The sequence below is a fragment of the Aythya ferina genome, assembly GCF_964211825.1.
Source record: "Aythya ferina genome assembly, chromosome: 2".
NCBI lineage: Eukaryota > Metazoa > Chordata > Aves > Anseriformes > Anatidae > Aythya > Aythya ferina.
Window position 1 is genome coordinate 79830453 of NC_140297.1, and position 23084 is coordinate 79853536.

The 23084-nt window shown below is 40.8% G+C and overlaps 1 protein-coding gene and 2 long non-coding RNA genes across 6 annotated transcripts in view; 1 reads left to right on the top strand and 2 right to left on the bottom strand.

Moving 5' to 3' along the window:
• The window catches only part of LOC311431008 (cadherin-6), a 106125-nt gene that overhangs the window by 37350 nt on the left and 45691 nt on the right, over window positions 1-23084 (top strand). For 2 of the 4 annotated variants that reach the window (XM_084508073.1, XM_084508075.1), the window contains exon 2: window positions 14842-15196. In XM_084508073.1, the coding sequence (XP_084364199.1) occupies window positions 14969-15196 (228 nt within the window). In that variant the 5' untranslated portion in view covers window positions 14842-14968. Of the gene's footprint in view, window positions 1-7046; window positions 7196-9622; window positions 9746-14841; window positions 15197-23084 lie in introns of those variants that run through there. The other 2 variants (XM_084508074.1, XM_084508076.1) reach the window with 2 other exon arrangements.
• The window catches only part of LOC311431009, a 54241-nt gene that overhangs the window by 19265 nt on the left and 11892 nt on the right, over window positions 1-23084 (bottom strand). The window contains exon 2 of the long non-coding RNA XR_014689165.1: window positions 16778-16935. This is a non-coding gene — a long non-coding RNA (uncharacterized lncRNA). The remainder of the gene's footprint in view (window positions 1-16777; window positions 16936-23084) is intronic.
• Window positions 2959-5729, bottom strand: LOC311431010. Its single transcript, XR_014689166.1, has 3 exons — window positions 5567-5729; window positions 4570-4653; window positions 2959-3316 (listed from the first exon to the last, which is right to left on the bottom strand). It is a non-coding gene; the product is annotated as an uncharacterized lncRNA (long non-coding RNA).

Consider the following 23084-nt stretch of genomic DNA (forward strand, 5'->3'; position numbering starts at 1 on the left):
GGAGCCAACAATTAGCATTCATTGTTAGCCTAATTAACATTTCAGCAGTAAAATCAAAATGAAGCAAACAGCTATTTATCACCCAGTTACGTTGATACTAACACTTTCTGTCCATGTTATCTATTTTCTTTGCTAATTCCCATTAATAACCCAATTCAGTTTGCTAGTCAGTGATTCCTTGGTACCTCCCCCTTTCTGCCCCATTATGCTCACTTTTCTTCTGGGCAGTCACTGTGACTTATGATGCCCCAGGTTCCCCTCTGGGAGGAGGACGCCCTTGGGGGCCAGAGTTTCTTCCTCCTCGGTCTGAGGTCTGCTTGGGGTTTTCAGGCAGTTTGTTGCTAACACTTTTTTAATAGGTCCACGAGCTCAGTTACAGTAATTTCTTCAGGTTAAAACCATGCAATTTCACAGAGTTAAGGTAACACAAGAACTAAATTAGACATTACTCACCCGTTGGGCAATTGCTGGTTCAGCTACAACAAGCTTCAGACCAGACAAGGCCTGAAGTAGCCTGTGTGAAGTTAGAATAAAATCTGCAGTTTGTGGCTAACAAGGGCAGCATCATGCTTCCTAAGGCACAGGGCTGTAGGAGCTGTGTTCACACCGGCACTGCTGGTGCACACACACTCTCCTCCAAACAAGCATACGTACCAATTAGCTGTGCCATAAACACTTCTGTCAGTAGAACTCTGCTTACCTCATCTTTTTCCAGTTACAGTCAAATTAACTGCCAAAGTGTTAGATTTTATTCCCCAAAACACCTGAGGTTTTCTTTCAAGCTGAAGTTGCTCAGCTCTGTTCACATCTGACAAAGCCATGCTTTGATTTCAAGCAACAGCAGCTTATGGTTTTAAGCCTCCATCCTATTCTGGTCACTAACATGCCAGAAACACGTTAACCACTCAGCACTGAAATCAAAGTTCAATTCCCACTGTTAACAATAGCATTACTATAGCCTTTAGTTGTATAAATAGTATACAGCACACAGATACAGGCATAATATATTTATATATACACACACGCGTAAGCTCAACACTTGGGACACGGTACTAAATGACAATATGTCACACTCTTATAGATTCATTAAGGTTGGAAATGACCTCCAAGATCACCTGGTGCAACCATCCCCCTACCACCAATGTCACCATTAAACCATGTCCCTAAGCACCACATCCAACCTTTCCTTGAACACCCCCAGGGATGGTGACTCCACCACCTCCCTGGGCAACCCATTCCAATACCTGACTGCTCTTTCTGAGAAGAAATGTCTCCTAATTTTTGACAATCAGGCATTTATAAACAGAAAAGAATGAAAATCTAAAATCATAAATCTCAGATTGCCCATTTAATGAAATACCATATTTTTTCATAGACAGCCTGAACCTTGGATAATCCCTGCTGCTTTATACGTGCCCATGCTTGAAAATAAGTTCTCTTACAACCTGCAGTGTGAAATAACCTGCAGTAAATCAGAAGAAAGGGGTACTGGTTAGAGATTATGGGGAGGGAGCAGAGGCAGATAACTCCAGGGTAATCTTCCTCTGTATTACCAGCACGTACATAACTCTGCATTGTTGCTAAGTTGCAAAGGCTTTAAATAATAGAGAGAACCTAATTTCTGGTTAGAAGAGATAGACTATGGATTGCTTACATAACTGAAAATACAACATTTTGTTAAGACAAGTAGATGGTGTTAATAAACTGCTGGTGTAATTCTCATTTTGTTTTGAAACTATATTCATCCAGGAAGTGAAAAACATAAAACAGTAAATGTCTCAGAGCTTATGTAAGAAAAGATCATTAAAAACAAAATTTGTTAAGACCTGAGCAGAAACACATGAAATCTTACAGAGAAGTGAGGAAGATACACATGTGTATGTTTGAGTTTATCCATGCTCAAATGACAATGATTCCCCAGATTTTTTTGGTGGCCATATTATCTTCTGGTTTTTATTTAGTGCTAAAACATAATATGATAAGAGGCTTAAATCCCATTGACCTGATTGCAGTAAGTTAGGTTTCTAAATGCCTTTGAAGGTCTCATCTTTACATCTATTCAGTTTCCATCTCCAGAAATGCTAGCTTTGTAGTTCTCCCCAAATGACTCTGAGGATAAATACAATAAAGATTATTAAGTGATCTAACTCCTTGGTAATTGAGACTACGCGGATACCTTAGACAGGTGAATGAACACTCATGTTTGCCTTCAGGGCAATTTGACAATTTTCAGCTTACATCAGTTTGCCCCATAATTAGAGGTGAGAAGGAAACGGGAAAGCAGAAAGTGGGAGGACTTCGGGATCAAAGCTAAGTGACCTTGACAGGAAGGAGGCTTTTATCTCTCCAGAAAGAAGCCGCCTCAGTTGGCGACAGTCACAACTCATGCAATATTTAAGATTTTGGTGTGGGACATATCGTGGGTGCAAATAAGTGCAATTTTTAGGAAAGTCTGAGATTTAATTAAATGCATATTTTGTTGCAAAAGCATGGATTTCCCTAGGTACAGTCAGTAAACGTTTGATCACTTCATTTAATATTTAAGCTGTAGCATCTTCTGCAGTAGTCTTTAAAGTCGGGCTAACAGAAATTTTACCAATAAAACTGGAATAGCTGCTATTGAAAAAAGCAATTGTAGAACTAAAAATGTTTTGTTTTGTTTTTTAAAAAAGCAACAAACTAGCTCCAGTGATACAAAAATCAGGAAATTCTCATCATTTTCAGCAAGACCAAAGCCAGTTATTTCTGTACACTTCTATATTTAAAAGTATCAGAGAAGTTTATTTTTTTCTCAAGCCAAAACTGAAGACGTAGAGTACTCTTTGCAGTCATGGAAGAACAGCAGACTCACCCTTCTCTGATACAGAGCAGTGTCAGAGACTGCACTGACACTTCAGTTGGTCAACTTCCTTTTATAACTGGAATTACTTCTCCTGAACATTTACTGCTTTGGGGAATACCTTTTAGATGAAAAGGAATTTCAGAAATAAGAGGGCAGTCTCTCTTGTCCAGATTAGTATCTCATTGTTTTTTAAACAGAGACATCTGTTTACAGGCATGAAAGCAGAGATTATGCAGAAACAGATTCATTTAATTCTGCTCCTCCCAAACTGCTTATCCATTTCTCTCTTTGATCTTGGCTATCAATCCTGGCTACTCCATGGAGTTAATTCAGAATCAAAACTCCACTGAGCAACAAGGGCCAATTTTGCAGTCTTCAATGGCTTGCACAGAGCAATGTTCCTCTGAATCCTGGACCAAGAACAACCGCTTGCATTGCCCATTTTGTATATTTAGGATTAGCTTCTTTGGTTGCCTAAAACATAAGACAGAACTATCTTAGATGTTTCTAACCCCCAGCTTGCTGCATATATGATCACATAATTATTTAGCATTAATAGCATAATTAAGAGTTGCAGTATGACTCCCCAATCCGTTTCCTTGAAAATAGTAGCAGAGTCTGGCTGGAACAAATCTAAAAGCAAAACACCATATTCAAGTCTCCATTACACAGGGGAAGTTTTCAGTAATCCCAATACAAACCTGACTTAAAAAAAAAAAAATAATAATAATAATAAAAAAATATATATATATGTATATATATATTCGCCTTCTATTCCAAAGGGATTCCACTTACAATTGCAAAGAACTTAACAACATTGTGAACACCCATTGTTTTAAGGCAGATCAAGTAATGTTTCCCAGACTTCTTTACTCCTAAGAAGCAACATGCTTACAGGGATCTGATCATAAACCCCCAAGAGGTGTTTTCTCATGGGGTTCAATGCCCAGAGAAGTATGCCTGAATAACAGAAGCATGGGCTTAGTCACCCGCACAACATTTGATGTTAATGGTATATGCACACTGAGCTGTGTGCACCAAAAGAGAGAAAATAAATAAATAAATTTGTGATTCAAATTTCTTCAATATTCCTAATTAAACAACTCATTAAGGTTTTTCAAAGAACTAGTGACATAAGTGGCATTATGAAATACTTCAGAAGCTATTCAGTCACAAGTAACGTTATTCTTTCATACATTTTCATATTCTAAGAAACATGAAATTACTAGCAAAAACATATTAAAAGGCCCCTTTCAAAGAAGAAAGCCACCTCTCAGATTAGCGATTTGAAAAGCAAGTATGCATGTTTCCTATTCAGGGAACTTCAAGAGTTTCAGAAACATCACTCAGCGTTCACAAAACCTCAGTTAAGTAATGAGTCACCATGGCTGGATCGCAGTGAAGTGGTGAAGTTTCTTGCCCCACCTGAAGTCACGGGCTGATTTCCCATACGGGTTAGAGATACATCACAGATAGTTCCAGCTTAGAGCTGTACTATGAATAGAGATCATCTTGTTTGGACAAGAATATCCTAGAGAGCAGAGTCCTAGAAAATCCCTGCTGTAATGGCATGGTATTTATTCACCCTGGATGAACAGGGAGCATGCCTCATTCCCATTTAACAGTGATCATCCAGCCCTAGTAACTCTGAAATCACTCACAAAGGGCTCAATCCCCCTAAATGCTACAGCTTCTTTTGCCAGCTGTGAGGAGAACCCAGGACTCACCACAGGTGTTTCCACTCCTGGCCATCTAGTCTTGCTTGAGAAGATCTCCAAGCTCCTTAATGGGATCCCAGGGAGGATCAAGAGCTGTGAGAAGGGAGGCCAGCAGACCTACATTAGCTCTCCTGCCTTCTGCTACAGCTTCTTAAGCTGTGCAGTTAATAGGGGTAGCGTTAAGAGGCTTTTAAAGAAGCCATAGCCTTTTAGTGCAGCCTGTTACTGCCATGATCAAAGAAATAAGAGACTCTTTCATCAAAAAAAGAGACATGACCTACTAATCTACAGTTCTTTTAATAGCACATTTGTAATGAAATGAGTCTTAATGGGCATTCCTCTATTTTCCTGTTAATTGCTCCTGTTGGAGCGTATTTGCATAAATGGAGTTCACTTGCCCGCAATATGCTGAGCCTTACAGGGATTGCTGATTGGTAGCAGCCCACATCCATTTCTCCATGGTAAATGGCTGTGGAAGTCCACAAGAAATAAGAAAGCCCTTAATGATCACATACAAAGCTAAAGTTTAGCTATTTCTGCCCTTCCCAGGTCCAGTACATTATGCTCCACCTACCAATTGTTTTCTCCTAAATTCAGAGTGGGAATTACCATATGTTACTGTCAAAAAAGCACAGACAACTAGAGAGAGCATCAAGCCTCTAGCAGAGAGAAAGAAGCAAACAGCAGCTGGTAACTAGAAAACTACTTAAGAAAGATAACTGCTTTGCTCTGCCACAGATGAAATGGGGCGTGCTGGCAACGGGGGTGGTGAGGAAAGTCCCTGTAAGGGAGAACTGCAAAAGGCAAGCCGGAGAGATTAGGGTCACTAAAAAAGACTAAAAAGCAGCAGTCAAATGTGGGATTGGGGCTTTCCTAGAAATGTGAATTTACAGATGGCTGTAAATAAAAAAAAATAATCATAAAAAGAAATAATAATGACTCATTACATATGAGAAACGTATAAACTCCAACATGCCTAAATTGGAATCAGGCGAACTCTGCTTACCTGGTTTGCCTCAATTAGACCACTTGCTCTAATAATTCTGGTATCTCTGTCTGTGGGTTTCCTCTGTAGGAAACAAATTAGGACTTCAGCAATTAGTATCACACTTGACAACAATATATACTGCCCAAAGCAGAACCAAAATACTCTGTCAAAGAATTTTCTTCTATCCGTGTCTGTTATTGAACTGCCTAATTACTACTGTCAAAAATAGTCAGTCTTTGATAGGAAGATACGCTAGTGCCTGCTGAAAAAGAAGCTCCCCCCTGCTTGCTTTTATTCCTGGCTACGCATGTGGCAATATAGCCTCTGCCTTCACTGTCACACTGCAATGCTTTAAGAAGAACTGCAATGCCACTGAAACAGCTGCAAGCCCAGCTTTTTCTCTTTTCTCAAGCCAGGTTTTGGAGAGTATCTGTGACATCTTGGCTTAGAGTAATTGCTGATCAGCACAGAAAGGATCTGTTGCCTGTGGCTCTGTCTCATTTACAGGAGCTTGTGGATGACATCAGGGGCCTCTGATGGCATGGAGGCAGGTGCCTAATAAATGGTAGGTGGATGGAAAAAGCAAAACCCAGCATCTCATCTAGTTAAGAAAAAGATAATTTTCAGGGACAAGCTGACCAAGATTTCTTTAATGTGTCTAATAATTTGGATTAGTTCCCTTAGTAGAGATTTTTAGGTGCTGGCATCTCATATTATTCTAAGAATGGAGTCTTGTTTAAAATAGCTGTATATATTTTCTTTAAGAAGAAAGTCTAAGAAGTGACTGATCCCTTCTAAGAGCCTGTCTATGAGACTTTCAAGTACCTGAGTCTAGAAAGAAACAGAAGAAGAGATATTCACACTATACAGCTGTTTCAATGAAGAGACAAAATGCTTTAACTTAGGCACTTCAAGTCACCCAAGACCCTTCCTCTCTGGGTAGGAAGGGGCTAGGTTCCTTTTCAGACATCAAGTTTTGGTGCATAAGGCGGAGTGACTTTTTCTTTTATGACACTCCTGCTTTAAAGAACCTGATAATAAGAGAGAAAAAATATTTTGTAGGTTTAATAATAGCTTATTGCATGTATGAAAACCACAGTACATTTCATGAGGGGGTGGCAAAACTGCAGATTTCCAGCAAGTACTGTGATAAGGTTTTCCTACAGCATTTTCATGGCTTCAAGGATATTTTTTGGTACTGCTGAAAGCACTTTGGCTATCACTTCAGGCACATATACTACTTTGCCATCAAGGTATTGATTAGGAATAAATGACCCATGTGCTAGATATGCCCAGCAGTGGAAGTGCTACCAAGTTGTTTTCCTACTAAATACAGTTGTTTCCTTAGCTGTTTTTATCTCCCCTCCATCAAGAACCAGCTTAATATTATTTACAGTATTCTGCTGTATCACCTGCTAGTCACATACCTGTCCCCATTTTCAGGTTGTAACACAGTTTTAGCTGAATGCTTTTCTCTGCGGGGGAACAATGAAATGCCATGGATGCCTGTCCCCACATCACCTGCACGAAGCAGACGCAGCTGGAAGCCTTTGGCAAGATCAGTTCCTGCTTCCTGTTAAACTCACACAGAAGTAGCTCACAAAAAGAACAGGATCAACCCTTTCCATGCAGCTGCTGGCTTCAGAGGTGAACAGCCTGTGACACCTGTGTAGGGTTGCTGGAGTTCCTACTCTTGCCTGCACACCCAGGCAACATCAGATGCTTTTCCAGGTGCTCCTGCTGCAATGTCACCTGCCCGCATGCCCTGTAGCATGCACCAGTGTGCAGCTGGTATGTGCAACAAAGGTGCACGTGGTGATTAAAGCACAGGGACTATGTCTTGACTGGCACACCATCAGGAAGGAAAAAAATAACAATGTGATTAAAGTGCTGCTGTATGACTTAGGAAAGCCGAGTCCAGGTTACAGCCCTGCTACAGGTAGAACCATAAAATGGTTTGGGTTGGAACAGACCCTTAAAGGTCACTTGGTTCCAGACCCCCGCCATGGGCAGGGACACCTCCCGCCAGACCAGGTTGCCCAAAGCCCCATCCAGCCTGGCCTTGAACATCCCTCCAGGGATGGGGCATCCACATCTTCTCTGGGCAACCTGCTCCAGTGCCTCACCACCCTTACTGTAAAAAAAAAAATAATATACATATACATACATATATATATATATTCTTCCTTATATCTAAAATGTCTGATTTATATCTAAATCTTCCTTCTTTCAGTTTAAAACCATTGCTCCTTGTCCCTTCATACACACTGTGGTAAAAAGTCTTTTTCCACCTTCTGTATAAGTTTACATAGTGAAAGGCCACAGTAAGGTCACCCCTGAGGCTTTCTCTTCTCCAGACTAAAGCCCCAGCCTTCTCAGCCTTTAGGAGAGGTGCTCCAGCCCTCTGATCATTTTTCTGTTCCTCCTCTAGACTTGCTCCAACAGGTCCACATCTTTCTTGTGTTGGGGGCCTCAGAGGTGAGCACAGGGCTAACAAGAGCAGAGCAGAGGGAGAATCCCCTCCCTCACCCTGCTGGGCACGCTGCTTTTGGTGCAGCCCAGGGTACAATTGACTTTCTGGACTGTAAGCACACATTGCCAGCTCTTATCTGATTCTTCATCCACCAGCAGCCATAAGCCTTTCTCTGCAGGGCTCCTCTGTCAATTGATCCCTAGTCTGTGCTGATATTGGCAATTACCCCGACCCAGCTGAAGGACTTGGATATTCTTGAATGACCACGGATTAGTCACTTAGTGCAGCCAAACAGTGGAAACAAGATTTCCTCTTTTGTGACATGCCTCTATCTTGTGTGTTGAGACTGTTTATGCACAGCGGATTTAAGACATGATTTCAGTGTTTCTAAATACAGAGACTTAGCATCGGCATCTCCGAAACAAGACAGTACTGAGGCTCTTTTCAAACGGCAGGTGAAAAAATCAAACTATCTGAAAGCAGATAAACCACATCATCAGTCCCCTCACCGGCTACTGAATAATCTTATAAAAGTCATGCAGTCATCTATTGCCATTACCTCCGAGGCACAAAAGGGAGAGAGATACCTCTCACTTTGCCTATTTTGTCAGCGTGTGCTTTTGTGAAGGCTGGTGTTTGTGTGCATTCAGGTTCACTGGGGTTAAAGCAGCTGCATTGTTCAAAAGGGCCATGCTAATAGATCCCAATGCAGGATGGAGGTAGTAGTTATCTTAACATTTCTGCTGCATTCAGTTATTTTTATAGTTCTGGACCTTTTCTCCTGCTGAGAGAACTGAAAAAAAAATGGTTTTCAAAGACACTATAATCAACCACTGCTGGCTGCAATTACATTGTGTACTTGATGTCTTCAGAAAGAACCTATGGTTAAAACTACAAATCTTTTGGTTTGAATTCTCCTGGCTCTGTTCTGTTTGGTATTTCAGAGGTGTATTTACAGAAACGATCGCTAGGGCATACGGGTTTATATAACAAAGATATCTATAAAAAAAAAAAAAAAGTGAGCATCAGAAGATTAAAATTTCATCAGCTATCTTTTTCTCTGAAAATTTGACTTTTTTTTTTTTTTTTCCCTTTTTCCTGTTTATGACTGATATTTACAAAGGAATACCCCATGGAGAATGAAGGAAAAAGGGCATTTGGATTTCAGAGCAGTAAAAGCTAATTCACACTTGAGAAAATTATTAGATGGAGACTTTCAGATCTAACTGGTCATAAGAGAGACATAATTGTAAAGTAAGCTCAAACTCAACTGCTTTTTAAGTCCAAGTCAATTATGGACAAGTCTGCAATGTTACAGCTTCTGAGTACATGAAACTTAGTTATTACTGGAAATACCAAGCAAGAAATTCTTTCCTATATATAAAAAATTATCAATATGATATATTTGAATATATGAATATGACACTGAAAATAAATGGATATGATAACTTTGGAAGCCTCTATTTCTCAAGGTTAGTTGGAATACTTTCTTTTCTTTGTGTAGCTATTGCTCCTTTAACCTTTCTCCCCATGATGAGAAAGTAATTTTTTTGCAGATTTTCCTTACAGCCTTAATCCTTTTCTTGCCGTCTTGCCTGCAGGGTAGCAGAACTTGATGTTTGTGAGGACAGCCCCAAGGACAGCTTGAGGTCCTGCCTCCTCTGGGTTGCTCAAATTCTGTTAGGGACTGGGATATTGCTTCTTCAGCATGGCTTTGCAGCAAGGTAAAAATCCAAGCAAATAACCATCAGATCCTCACCTAGCATACCTAGTTCCAAACTGGGGACTACCACATCCTACACACCAAATCTAGGACTCGGTATCCAGCTATTCTGCTTTCCCCCATTAATGCTCTACCTTCCTCTCTCTCAGGAAGGCCTGACAGGTTAAACACTTGCACCTGATGTCAGGGCCAGGGGAGGGTCCTTCTGACAGCAGATGGTGATTATGGAGAGCACCTCTGCCTGGACCCAGCACAGGACTGGCAGCTGAGCCTCTTGCATAGGATAGCTGCAAAGCTGCAACCTGTGGTCTGGCAGCCACAGCTGGCAGTTTGCTCTGTAGAACTGTTGGGGATTTCTGCAGGGTCATTCCACCTGGTAAACTCACTTGGTGTTGGCTGAGTAAACATCTAGAAGTTATTATATCAAAATACTTGTACCGCTTTCCCCCATCCTTCATCTTCTATAAAATTAAACATAAATTAAAGCTTTCAGGGCAGAACCCTCTTTTTCTTCTGAAGGTAGTGGTAGACACTTCAAGTGATATAGTTGTTGCTTAAGCCAGGGACTAGTTTCCACCTTTTCACCACTGCCCATAAAACAGGCTTGATTTTGAGGCAGTAGAGGCACATGCACAGGTGCATTCATAGTGTAATACTGCTAGAATTAAACAGCAGGGTCTGTTCTTTGCCTTTGTACATTTCTTTCCCAAGAACCTAAGCAATCTTGATGAGCATAGATACAGCTTACTTCTTCAAGGAAATATTTTATTTTTTTTTAAGTTAAACTAACTGTTCCTGTTAGTTGAATATTCATGGAGTATATCTGTATCATTCCCCATACTCCGTTTCCTCAATTATTATGACACATCAGCTATTAACACTCACCTCTTTTTCACTCTTCGTGTGAGAATAACAGTAAATTACCAATTCTTGAATACAATCAATGTTAAATCAAATGTAGTAGTGGACCTTAATCCTAATGTGTGAAGCTTTGCACCCAATTCTCAAACAATGAAACTATACTTAGATGACTAAGGAATAGAAGATCTATTATAACGGTACTTCTTCTTGAATAAAGGTTATGTCAGAAATTTTAGAGACACTGATGATTGTTGACATATTTAGAGACTATTTAAATCTAATCATCAGCAGCCCATAATGTTCGACATTGATATGTATACAGAAACAAAACTGAATTCATGGGATTTGAAAAGAAATAATTCTCAAGTCTAGGTTCTAGGACAATTTACAAGTCATATTCCTTTGGGAGTCTATTGAGGAGGGAATACAATGGGGCTGAAGAGAAAGGAATGAAAAAAACAATGTTTTCCCTCTCCTTACCAGTGCCTCTGATGGGAAGGCTCCTTGCTAGTCTGGTTGATTTAACCACCACCTAGAAGGAGCACCACAACCCACAGCGCTGGGAGTGTAGGTGGGACCTCTCTGGGGTTCCTCCTGCCAAGAACCTGCACCTGATGGCTGTCACTGTGCTGGAAAGCCATCTCCAGGACTGTGCTCCCTCATACACTGGAGGAACCCTGATGGACATTTCCTCCGATTTCTACTTGCAGTAATGAAGTACTTCGCAGGAAGGGTGTAAATTCACACTGAGTTCTCACATCGGTGGCATGAAGACATCTACATTAATGAGATACTGGGGGAAAGGGCGAATAGAAAGGTTGACTATGAAAATCGTCACCTAGGGGAAATAATTTTGAAGTAAGCTGATATTTATAGTGATTAAGCAATTGTCTGAGGTTTTGATCCTTCAAAGAGGCATGAACATAAACTTTAAATCTGCGACTTGTCACATCGAAGACAGTTCTTTGACTGCAAGTGACATTGCTTTTATGTTAACAATCATCATACCTAAACTTAGACTGGGATTTTTTTTTTTAAGGTTGGGTATGCAGGTTCCTCCTTCTCCCATAAAAAGCCCAGATTTGATATATATTTGAGCTGACGGAGCTAAGCCAGTTGTCTGAGATTGTTGTACAGTAAAATCGTTTTTCACTCTTGACATTTCAGTTGATTAACACAGTGCGTTCCCCAACCAGCTGACCAGCTGATGTTTGAGCAAAGTGAGATGTCTGAAGTGCTCTTTCTGTCTTTCTGCCTGTCTTTGTACAATGTCAAGAAAACAAAGAAATTTTAGCTCCTGTCCCTTGGTGTGGACCAAAGGAAATGTCCCATCAATTATATTTGCACACCTTCAATTAGAGAAAAAAAAAATGACTTGTTTTCAAACTGAAGATGGGAGTGAGCGCAGATTGCAGGCGAGGAACCATTACGGTGCAGAGACCTCTCTGGAGCATGAGGCATTGGGACTGAAGCACAAAATGTCATTTAAAAGCCACAGGAGCTCACTCTTTACTAAAGGCTCAGCTTGGAGTATGTCGTTCCTGTCCTTTTTATTCACCTCACTGCATTTATCATTATGACCCATAAAATAGTTAGCAGCACCTATAGGGCAAAGACACCCTGGACTTCGGTGGGTACTTACCCTGACTGCATATTTAAGCCAAGGTCTGTAAAAGTGTCTCTGCTCTCTTGCCACTCACACAGAGGTTGTCAGGGCTTAGCTGCTCAGCCACTATGCAAAGACCACCCAGTCAAGAGGAACATTATGGGATCATGCCCTTATTTCAGCTTTTTGGACACATTTCTGCAGAGGAGAATAAAAGACTGTGTTTGACAGCTATGATATCATTTTCGTGAGCTATATTTCAGCATGAGCCACTATAAAACCTCTCCCATGACATCAGAGCTGTGAAATATAGCTGACTTCAAGTGCAGAAAATTCCTCCACAGGAATAACTGTTTCCTGGCAATTGGCATTTGAAGGACTGATCCTTTAAAAGGATGGCACAAATCCTGTGCAGGTGACTCTGCTTTAGGCAACACTGCTCAGAAAACATCACATACAGGAGCAGAGGCATAGAGCCCCACTGAGGGATTTGGCCATAGAGGCAATGTGATGAGCACTGGGGGAGCCTGTCAAGTGATGATTTTCATTCCCTCATGCCTCAGCAATCCACGTAGACTTCACTAATTGCAAAATAATAGGTTTGCTTGTACACTGTGCTCCCTACCCCAGACCCTGCCTCCCCAGAGAAGCAAGCCACGTGTGTGCAGCCTGAACTTGCTTTTCCTTGTCCTTTCCCACCCACGCTCCATGCGAGCTTCATGCCAGGCGTGCTGCTAGAGGGCTCTCTCTGTGTATGAACACGTTTACACGGGGGTTGTGCCTACAGAGCCATGGGTCAGCATCTGCCTTATGGCACTCAGAGCCCCCAGACCTGCAGGGCTGATACTGCCTACAGAAGACTCACCCGTGCTAATAAGAGCTCACTAGGTGCCTTCCCTGCTCTCTGGAGGAAACTATACCACTTCAGAATTAACTGTGCCTTTTCCACTCCTCCTCTTAATGTTAAAAAAACAACTCCTTCCCAACCAGAAGTTACCTTCTTTTGCTATTTTACCTTGTGAAGCAGTAAAAAGATATTGTTTGAACAGCCCTGTTCCATTACGTACCATCCATCTAAAAGCTAAATGGTATTTCTTTATAGAAAATGATTTACTAAGAGGAACCGTAAGAGACTTGAGGTTATTTTATACAATTTATTACTAAGAACAGTGACAACCAGAAGAGTGGCTAACCCGAGGCATTGTAAATGCTTTAACTCCATCAGTGTAGCTCAGAGGCTAAATTCTGCCTGATCTACACCTTTAAAAAAAAATTAAAAAAAAACAAAAACAAAAACAAAAACACATAAAATATAGCTTAAAAAATTATCTTTGATGTAGAATACGATCCAAATAGTGACACATTAAATACTTAGAAAATTAAACAAACCTCTTGTGCTTTGATATGAAGTTAGATTGCTATTCAACAATTTTATTTACAAACATTGCGAGCTGTTGTGTTGAATTTTGAGCTGGTTCAGAATGATCTATATTTTTTGATCAGGATATTGAAAAAACTTTTCCAAAAAGCATCTGTGCAAAACAAAATGAAAATCAAGCAAATGAGCCTTCTTTAAGAGTATGGATCTGTTTGGACTAAAAAATTGAACAAAGTGTTTATGAAAAGTACTCTTATATGTTGTAGAATGTTTCTGTCAACTAATTCTGATTTCTTCAGATTATAAAATGTTCCAGAGCTGATCATTAGGCATTTGGTTATCTGATATCATTTCTTCTTTGTGAATAAAAGCTTTCAACTGCTTTAAAACAGAACTGTCAACACCGAGCTGTAGTACTGCATGGATGGCTTTTTTCATGACGAAAATCATGCAGTCTTTTGAGATGGGGATCATTTTCACATTTATTTTGTAGCTGCACAGATATTTAATATTAATAATAGGAAACGGTAGCTAGTAAGAGCTCACAGATAGAGATGAACGAGCTATTTTTTGTAAGTAACTAATGAAAACATTTACATATATAACTATGTATTTAAAGATTCAAAACTCAACATAAAACTCAGGCAGTAGGTAAATAAGAAAACCGAAATGTCCACTTAATCTCCCATATAGTATTAAACAGGCCTAGTGTGTGGGACATATTGACAAATGCATACAGATATTTCACTAACTTGTTTACCTGATCCTTCTTAAATGAAGTTAAAGGCAACATTCCTTAAATTTTAGGGGAATATTCTGGAGTTATTTTCAATCCATAACTATAGCAACCAAAATGCTTCCTGAGAAGAGTGTGCATTCTTGCTAGCCCTTCTTCAACATAGTGAATCCTACCAAGATCTCTGGTCAGAAATGAATCAGTTATATCCTGAAGTCCAGGTCATAAAAAAGGAAATGCCTTGTTTGCCTTAGTCCTTGAATGGAAGTAAATCGAGGCAAAGAAAACAAAAACAAAAACAACAATAACACCACCAAAACACATCAAGACTACCTCTTCCAACTCAACATAGATTAACTCCAGTTACTTAAAGGACCACCTGCAATGTTCTGAACCAGGAATAGCCCTACTTTTCAATGATCACTTTTACTCTTCTACTTTTTGGACTTGCTTGCTGTAATGATGGTTGTTGAATACCTTTGAAAATACTTAAAATGTTATTATTTTTCTTTTCAGAGATCCTTTGAGACTGCAAAAGCTGTTTAAAGGAGGAAGACGGCATGAGATTGGATTCAGTGCAGTAAAGTAGGTTAGTCTGAGGACAAGAAAAAAGTTGCTGTTTAGATCTTCTCGTGTTGCCGTGATGAGAACTTACCATTGCTTCTGGCTGCTGTTTTGGGCTGGTCAGCCCCACCAAAGTTTCTTAACTTCATTGTCAAAAAGGACTAGTGGCTTTCCAGAGAAGGGAAAGGTTTTGGTATTGTCTGGAAACAGCAGGAGAGAACTCAGTCGTTCCAAAAGGAGCTGGATGTGGAATCAGTTCTTTTTATTGGAGGAATACACAGGAACTGACTACCAATATGTTGGCAAGGTAAGATTCTTTTAGACACATCTGTGTTTTGATCTTAGAAGAGTCAGAAAGTCAGTAATAGCAAGTAGGTAAGAACAAAGCCTGCTACAGCTTGCACTTCTCATTCCTGTCTGCCCAGCTTCAGAGGACATTAATTCAGCAGAAAGGTTAGTACACTTCAGCTTCAAATTGTAATTCACAACAGAAAGTTCCCAGTTTAACTTGCAAGTCCTATGGCCAATCATACACAATTCTTTTAGAGTTGTTTTTTGTTTGTTTGTTTGTTTGTTTTTAATAATTTTTGTCCGGAAATAATGCAACTCAATTATAGGACAGCCTAGGCCAGTTATTAGCTTTAAAATTTAATACGTGTTTTCCTTCATGCTCTGCTCCTTAGCTTTGTAGTGTCAAACTATATATACCTGAAGAGGGTCTAGTCCAAGATATTTGGGATTCACAGTACTCATAATTTGGTGAGGATTTACTCTACCCAACAGACGGCAACCATTTCAGTGCTTATTCCGCACTGCACACACCAACGCTGCAGCCACTTTCTGATGAGGTTTCGTGGTGCTCTGTGACATGACCATCATACCACAAGCCATGCTATTACAAAGAGTTGAAGCACACTGTGCTTGTACACTAAGCAGTGACAAGCAGCTAAAAACTGCTAAGCTCAAAGCATGCTGACAGAAAAGGGTCTACAAAAAAAAAAAAACAAAACTAAACTTATACCACCCCAACTCTGAGAATATCCACCTCCCTGAGCTGCAGACCCCATGTAGGTAGCAACCTTTGTGTGAACTGTAGAGCGACTGCACTCGTGGTAAATCTAGAGAGTCTAGACTGCCCAAGGTGCCATAGTCTATAGGAGTCACTCTTGCAGAATATAGAAATTATGCTATTGATGATGACATTCAAAGTAGAAACAATACAGCTTAGTTTTCCAAACTAAAACGGGATTGTGTCTGATCTAGTTTGATCTTTCAAGCCTCTCAGCAAAGGCTACAGATCACAGTGGTTTGACATTTTATCTCCCTCTACAAGCTTCTGAGCATCCCCATGAGAGATGGTGGCTGCTTTTCTTGCCTGCCAATCAGCTGTCACTCAAAGCTGGATGTGACACTCCTTTCCTACTAAATGGCTGCAAGGCATGATTCAAATGAAGAGCTACTCAGCTGGCGTAACACTCATAGAGCTCCAACCAGGATAATCAGCATTCACGAAGAGTACCATTGAGCCCAATCTACAGGAAAAAAGCCAAAGGCAGAAAGTCCTCAGAGAGAAGTAGAAGGGAAGATAAGAGGGTAGGAAAAAAAGCCAGAAGAGAGTAAGAGGGGAGAAGTAGAAAGACAGAGGTGGATGGAGAGGAAACTTTACAAAGAGGAATCAAAACAGAGCGGGGGCAAAAGAAAATCAAATGGGGATAGGAGTCAGGAAGAAAGGTTACCTAAAGAGAGCACAATAAAAACAGAAGACGAGACAGCAAACGAAGAGCAACAACAAAACCCAAACAGATGAGAAATATGGAGTCAAGGAAAAAGAAAGAGCACAAACTGGAAGACAGCACTCCTCCACGCACTCTTCTGTTCCACACATTACCTGGGGGGGTCGAGGCAGTGGGGTCTGTCTGCAGCACATCATTTCCACTGCAAATCCTGACGTTAAACCTTCTCAGTCCCAAGTCCCCCACACTTTCCACTGCAGAATTCAAGCAGAATCCATTGACTTCAGAGGGATTGATAGGGGAGCAAATATTCCTGCAGGATAAATTTGCTGAGACAGTTAAAAATGGTCTAGTTGGACCAGAAAATCAAGAAAGTTTGAAGTGGAGTCACTGAGAGAGAAAAGTGGATGTTAAAAAAACTGTGGATGTTATTTTAAAAAGTTATTCTCCTGTCTATTGGTACTTTAATATAATACACTTACTGTTACAAAGCATAGAAATGACACATAATGTATAAATGTCATTGATTCTGTGTCCCTGGGCTGTTCACAAGTGGCCTTTCACACGTCTTTCAAATGCCAGAACTGCTCACACCCTTGTAATTGAACAATTAGCCAAAAGGCATGGAAGAGCAGCCATTTATTATTAGAGAAAGTTGAGTATTGGTGTGAGGATAAATGATAGAAACAGCTGAATGTCTCCAAATCGAGGTAACCAGGCAATTTAACTGAGCAATTAAACTTGATTGGTGTGGGCAAATGAGGATAATGAACATGTTTATGAAGCATATTTTAGCTCAGAGGACAAAATGTTAACTTTAAATATGAACTGAAAATATTTGGCTATCTCCTTTTTATTCTTGTATCATAAGGAAATGTGAATAGGAAGGTCTTTGAAAACAGAAGCAATATAAAGTAAAGTAAAGGGGAATGGTACTTGTGTCTTTCTGTATAAGCAGTCATATCTAGCTGTTCTGTTTTTTTGTGTTCAGTGGTCGAAGCTAGTTGGAATTAACTTCAGAATTATAAAAAAGATGTACATAAGCTACAAGAAAAAGAAATCTTTTAGGCTGCTTTTGCTTTTGTCTTTTCTGTTCATTGTTCACATCTGTTTAATTCAGACTCCTGTACCAAAATTTGAGACGTAACATGTCTGCCGTAAAAGACTCCAGCAGCATTATTTCGATAACTGCCCAAATTACACTTGTGAAAGCCTGTAACTGTTTATGCTACAAACCCCACATTTATATCATAATAGTTTTGGAGAGAAGGGAAGGAATGCATTCAGGTCCGAGATAATAAAAAAGGTAAGCTCTGAGGATATCAAACAGCGGTAGAGCTCAGGGCAGTACTGAATGCAATGCTGAAGCATCATGAGTCACAGACCAGAGCACTACAGTGCTCTGTGGACTCTATATCCAACAAACCCAAATGCTTCCATCCTTTAGGAGACAATTGCCCAAGCATATACGAAACATTAGCCATTTTCTGGTACCCATGGTTACTGTGAACTGTTACAAAGAGGTCCCCAGTTTTGTTTGACGTGTATTTTACTGTCAACCCAAATATGCTGCCGTGTCACCTTGGACACAAGAAACTGCTGGTGTTATCAATACAAGTTGATCATATGCTGTGGCACTGACACCAGGGCCACCATTTTGTCGTCCAGTGTTTGTATTCCTGCACTTCATTCCCGTATATTCACAAAATAAATCCTTTTAAAAAGAATAGAAATTCACACCTCCAGTGCTGGTTAGTCTCAGACACGACAATATAAGGAACTTGTACAGAAGTTCTAGGCTGGAATTATTCATTGCACTGCTGAATAACTTGTGAGCCACAGCTATTCGCTGAAGTGTGATTGATGGGCACGGTGACATTTTAACCTGAAGATATCTTTTCTTCTGGTTCAGGAATTATGGCACTTGGCAGGGACTCAATCCCAAAATAAAATAAAAAGATTACATGAGCATCAAAGTAGAGAAGTGCCAAGTACTACAACCCAGAAAAATCTGCAACACTTGAGTTAGGTTTTTACAAAGATCCAGTTGTACCAATGGTTGTTTTGTACAGTTTTAAAGGTCTGGGGTGAACATTGCTCTAAATCACAGGTAAACGATGAAGTGGTAGCACAGCTATATATGAAAATATATGCTATGTTCCCTAGAGGTCTTCAGATATTACTGGGCGACAGAGTGAAAAAAAATCTGCCCTGTTAAAATTGCAGGCTCTGAGGCGTAAGTGCCATTTGTATGCAGCTGATGTCTTTACACAGCTATTCCACTGGCTGCATAAAATCCATGTACTGGCATCCATCACCGAGTCATCTCGTCAGAGCACAAACCCACAAGTCATTGTTACATAAAGGGATAGGATGCTTCTTCCTTTTAGACTAAAGAAAGGTCTGAACAAACCTTAAATCTTACTCATTAACCCAGAAACTGCTTCTAGCAGCCTGCAGTAGAAAGAAGCAACTTGCCTTCCTGATAACAGTGAGCACAACTGTGGAGCGGTTCTGTCACACTCTGCCTCTCTGACAGTAAAAGGAAACTTCCAGACATACTTTTCATTTTCCCTGTGTCTTACTGATGTTCGTATAATTCAAGCAGTATGCTTGCCTGGAAGCTATCTGATGTTTCTACCTGTACCACCCATCATAAACAATCAACCTTTGCTGACAACTCCATTTTTCAAGGAAGATAAAGTCAAAGTCCTGCCGCTATGTGCCCTGGCAAAGCAGAAAGGAGACTGCAGCACTCTCAGCAGCACCAGACTCCTTTCAGTTGGTGTCAAATGAACACTGGGAAGGATGGGCTCCCCTCTGTCAGGAATGGTGTAGGCACCATTGATCCTGCTTCTGAGGAGGAGGGATGCACTGGATATTGCAGTATAATTTCCAGTACTATTCTGCTTTCTTTTCCCTGATTTTACTTCTGGCTGCAGCTGTTCTGCAGGCAAGCACCATCAGAATCAAACCAAACCAAAGGCAGAGTCTCTTCAAACCACTCTGAGTTAGTGGGACTAAGTCACATACTAAATCACAAAACAAACAGGATTTACTTGCTCTACCTTGAAACGAATGCTGTAACATATTCCTGATGTCTTCAGTTTCCTGTTCCAAATGCAGTGACCATTTGTTATCTTTACATCGCCTAAAATTAAAACTTCTATTTGTGACTTCTACCTGTTGAGTGGGTCTACTCAAAACAGTTTTAGATTTCTTTTGATGTTGAGGGTATCATTTCTTTTGGACTAGATTCAACGCTCTGCTTCCAGGAGAAACGAGCCAGTCTCTGAATGGCCTCTTGGTGCTGAGCAGTTCCTGGTCTTCGAGGGGCTCACAGCAAAACTGTCCACCTCTTGGTTGCATCAGCCGAGCTGATGATTGCAGCGTAACCCAGAGCCCACACAGGGCTCCGTGCTGGATCCCTGTCCCTGGCAAGACCTCAGCATTGCTCTTTCACAGCCAGATGTGCACATGAAATTTGTGCACACCACGCAGGAGGAGGAGGATTAAAGCTTTGTTCCTTTCCAGATGCAGCCTCCCTCTGGCACAGCATCTGTGTGAGGGCACCAGGGTCCTCGGGGAGCACTAATGGCTGTCAGCACCATGCTCCGCAAAGCCACTTTTCTTTTAGCAGGGCACAGGGCGTTTGTGGACCATTTGTGAAACTCCTGCCCTTGCTGCTGACAAGAAAGTCACAAGGTCCTTCACGAAGACCAATATTAGTTACTTGCAATGATATGTTAAACACTGTCATGAAAGAAGCACTAGCACCAGCACTTTATAAATGAGGAAAATGATGTACAGGGAGGTTAAGTGACCTATGCTAAAAATCAGAACTCTCTAAACCATGATCAAAACCAATAATAATAATAAAAAAAAATCAAGAGTTCTTAGCCCCCACCTGCCTCCTGCTTCAACAGGCTGAGTATGTGTCTTTCTTGTAAAAAGTGGAACAAATGCCGTAGCACATCTGCACTTCCTTTATTCCTCATCCATCATTCATATTTTATGTTCCACCACTTGACTTTCCCAACTGCCCTTCGTTCCTATATTGAATTGCACACACACAAACACACACACACGCTTGTCTTATACTCCTCTTTGAAAGGTTTACTGGCGCTGATAGATGTTCTCTATACTCTCAGTCCCTGTGGAATGGAGATAATTCTGAAACGAGGGGCAGTTGAGAGGTTAGAGGCCCAGGACGTGAATCCAGAAACAGCTTGCAGATTTTAAGCCATCGTATGGGGACTAAGAAAGGAGATAATGAGAAATGGGTGGGATGCGCAAGGATGTTATTCAGAAAATGAAAGGGAGGAAACAAAGCATGTTTAATGTTTACGGTCCTCATAATTGTGAATCTGCTTGGCATCATCCTTATGCCCAAACACATTGCACAACATTAGAGCCTTACAACCATCTGTCTCAAACATACCACATTTCCTCCTTTATGGCACATGATGGTACTTACAATGTAACGGTACATAACCTCCTCCCCTTCTTCCCATTCTACCCAGAGAAGCCAAGGCAAGCACATCCTGGGACCCTCAAGCCAGTACTTCTCTCTGGCTTGAGAAACAAAAAGAAATGAAAAAACCTTATTTTTCATCTCTCGTGCCCTGAACTCCACAAGTTTGTTTTCCGTATGCTAATGACCCAGTGCTTACATTTGAGGCCACCTCTTTTCACAGATCATCCTGTCCTCCCCTTGCCAGCAAGCTGCCTGTTTTCTTGAACTGTGTGCCCTTAGACTTCTAGCTACAGAAAAATAGCTCAACGCATTAATCTTTCTTCCCAAGGACAGGCTGCAGGTGAAGTTCACACAATTTGGAGGGTTACTGAGATCACTGGTCTTTGGAGCTGTGATTACCCTTCTCCTATTTGTTTATATAGCTGAGTAAAGTCCTCACTATAAAGCTGCAATGTCACGAATATGGAATTTGCAGGGCAGCAACAGCTAAAACCCCCCCTTTTCAGGCTCAAGACAAAGATCCATTGTTATTCCACCATTCATTATTTACAGTTGGCTCACCGACAATATTAAACCATAAAGCTTAGAGAAATCTCTTTATTAAATGAAACTCTTATCCTCTGTGACTCCCCTTGCTTCTGCTGCTGTTTCTCTTGCTGGTGAACAGAGGTTCACAGTGGGGCAGCAGCAGGCTGAGAGCTGTGGCCAGTCAGCATAGCATTTCAAAACACAAAGTGAAAATGTGTTGTGATGTGAATAGCTACTGCTGATCCGTATGCGTTAATGCAGACCATGTCTTGCTTTCACCATTAATGGGGTGAAACAAACCTTCGCATGCACTTGCAAATACTTCAGGGTTCAGTGAAGCTTATACTTAGTATCAAAGTCTGAGGCGGCAGATGAAGGAAAGGTAAGAATCACACTCTGGAAGGAGGGGAGAAAGGAAAAATATCAATCTTTTTTCTTTTTTTCTTCTAATTTCACTCCCCAAAAAGTATATACCACCACCAAGAAATTTTGTAGAGGAAATAACTGAGTCAGCCGAGAGCTAACCTGTACGTTACAGGAGAAGGGAAAAAGCTTACCAGCAAATGTTTATTCTGGATCTATCATTCCTACTGTTTTCTTTTCAGAGTTGTTTATTCTGGGGTTATATCATCCGAAGAAGACTGCAGCCCAGCTATCCCCAGCTGCCATATGCCATGTTGTACCGAGCAGGATTCTAGCAAAGCCCAGCTGGATTGGCACCTCTGTAGAGCAATCCTGTCTATCTGGCACTATTTCTTCCTTTGTCTCTCTGCGAAACATCAAGTGTTGTTTCACCACTAGACATCTATTTGAACAAAGAAGGTTTTACTGCCCTGCACAGCTTCATAATCACCACTCTGTCTTCTTTAGTGTGTTTGTCATCTTTGCACCTACTATATCTTCATGTTGGAAGGCTGCATCAGTCAAGTCAAGTAATGTGTGTAACTTCTGTGTTTAGAATCATCTCATAGTCAATAAAGGGTTAAAATCTCCCTAACAGACAGAACCAAACCACATCACTGTACCTTTGGCTCTGTGACATGGTTCCTCCTACATAGCAGCCCTTGTAATCCAGCTGACTCGGGCACCAACAGAGGAGTTAAAGGGCATGCAAAGAGAGGTGTCAGTGTTCACAGCTTCTTTCCACTCCATGCTCTTTCTGTGGTTTTACACATTTCAGGTCAGTTGCTTAAAGCAGAGTTAATGCTGCTTACAACTGCTAAAATCCCTCGCAGAATGTCCTGTACACGTAGGGAATAACAACCTCTAGGGGTGTTGCAGACAGAGAGTTAATGCCCTGTGCATAACAACTCTTGCATGGATATTCATAATTGTAAGCTGGTGTGAGCTTGAGCCTCATGCTACTTCCAGTGATAATGCCCTCAGGATCTACACAATGCACCCTGACAAGCCCACCTCACGCAAATACCTCTGATTTACCTACAGAAAATATTTTC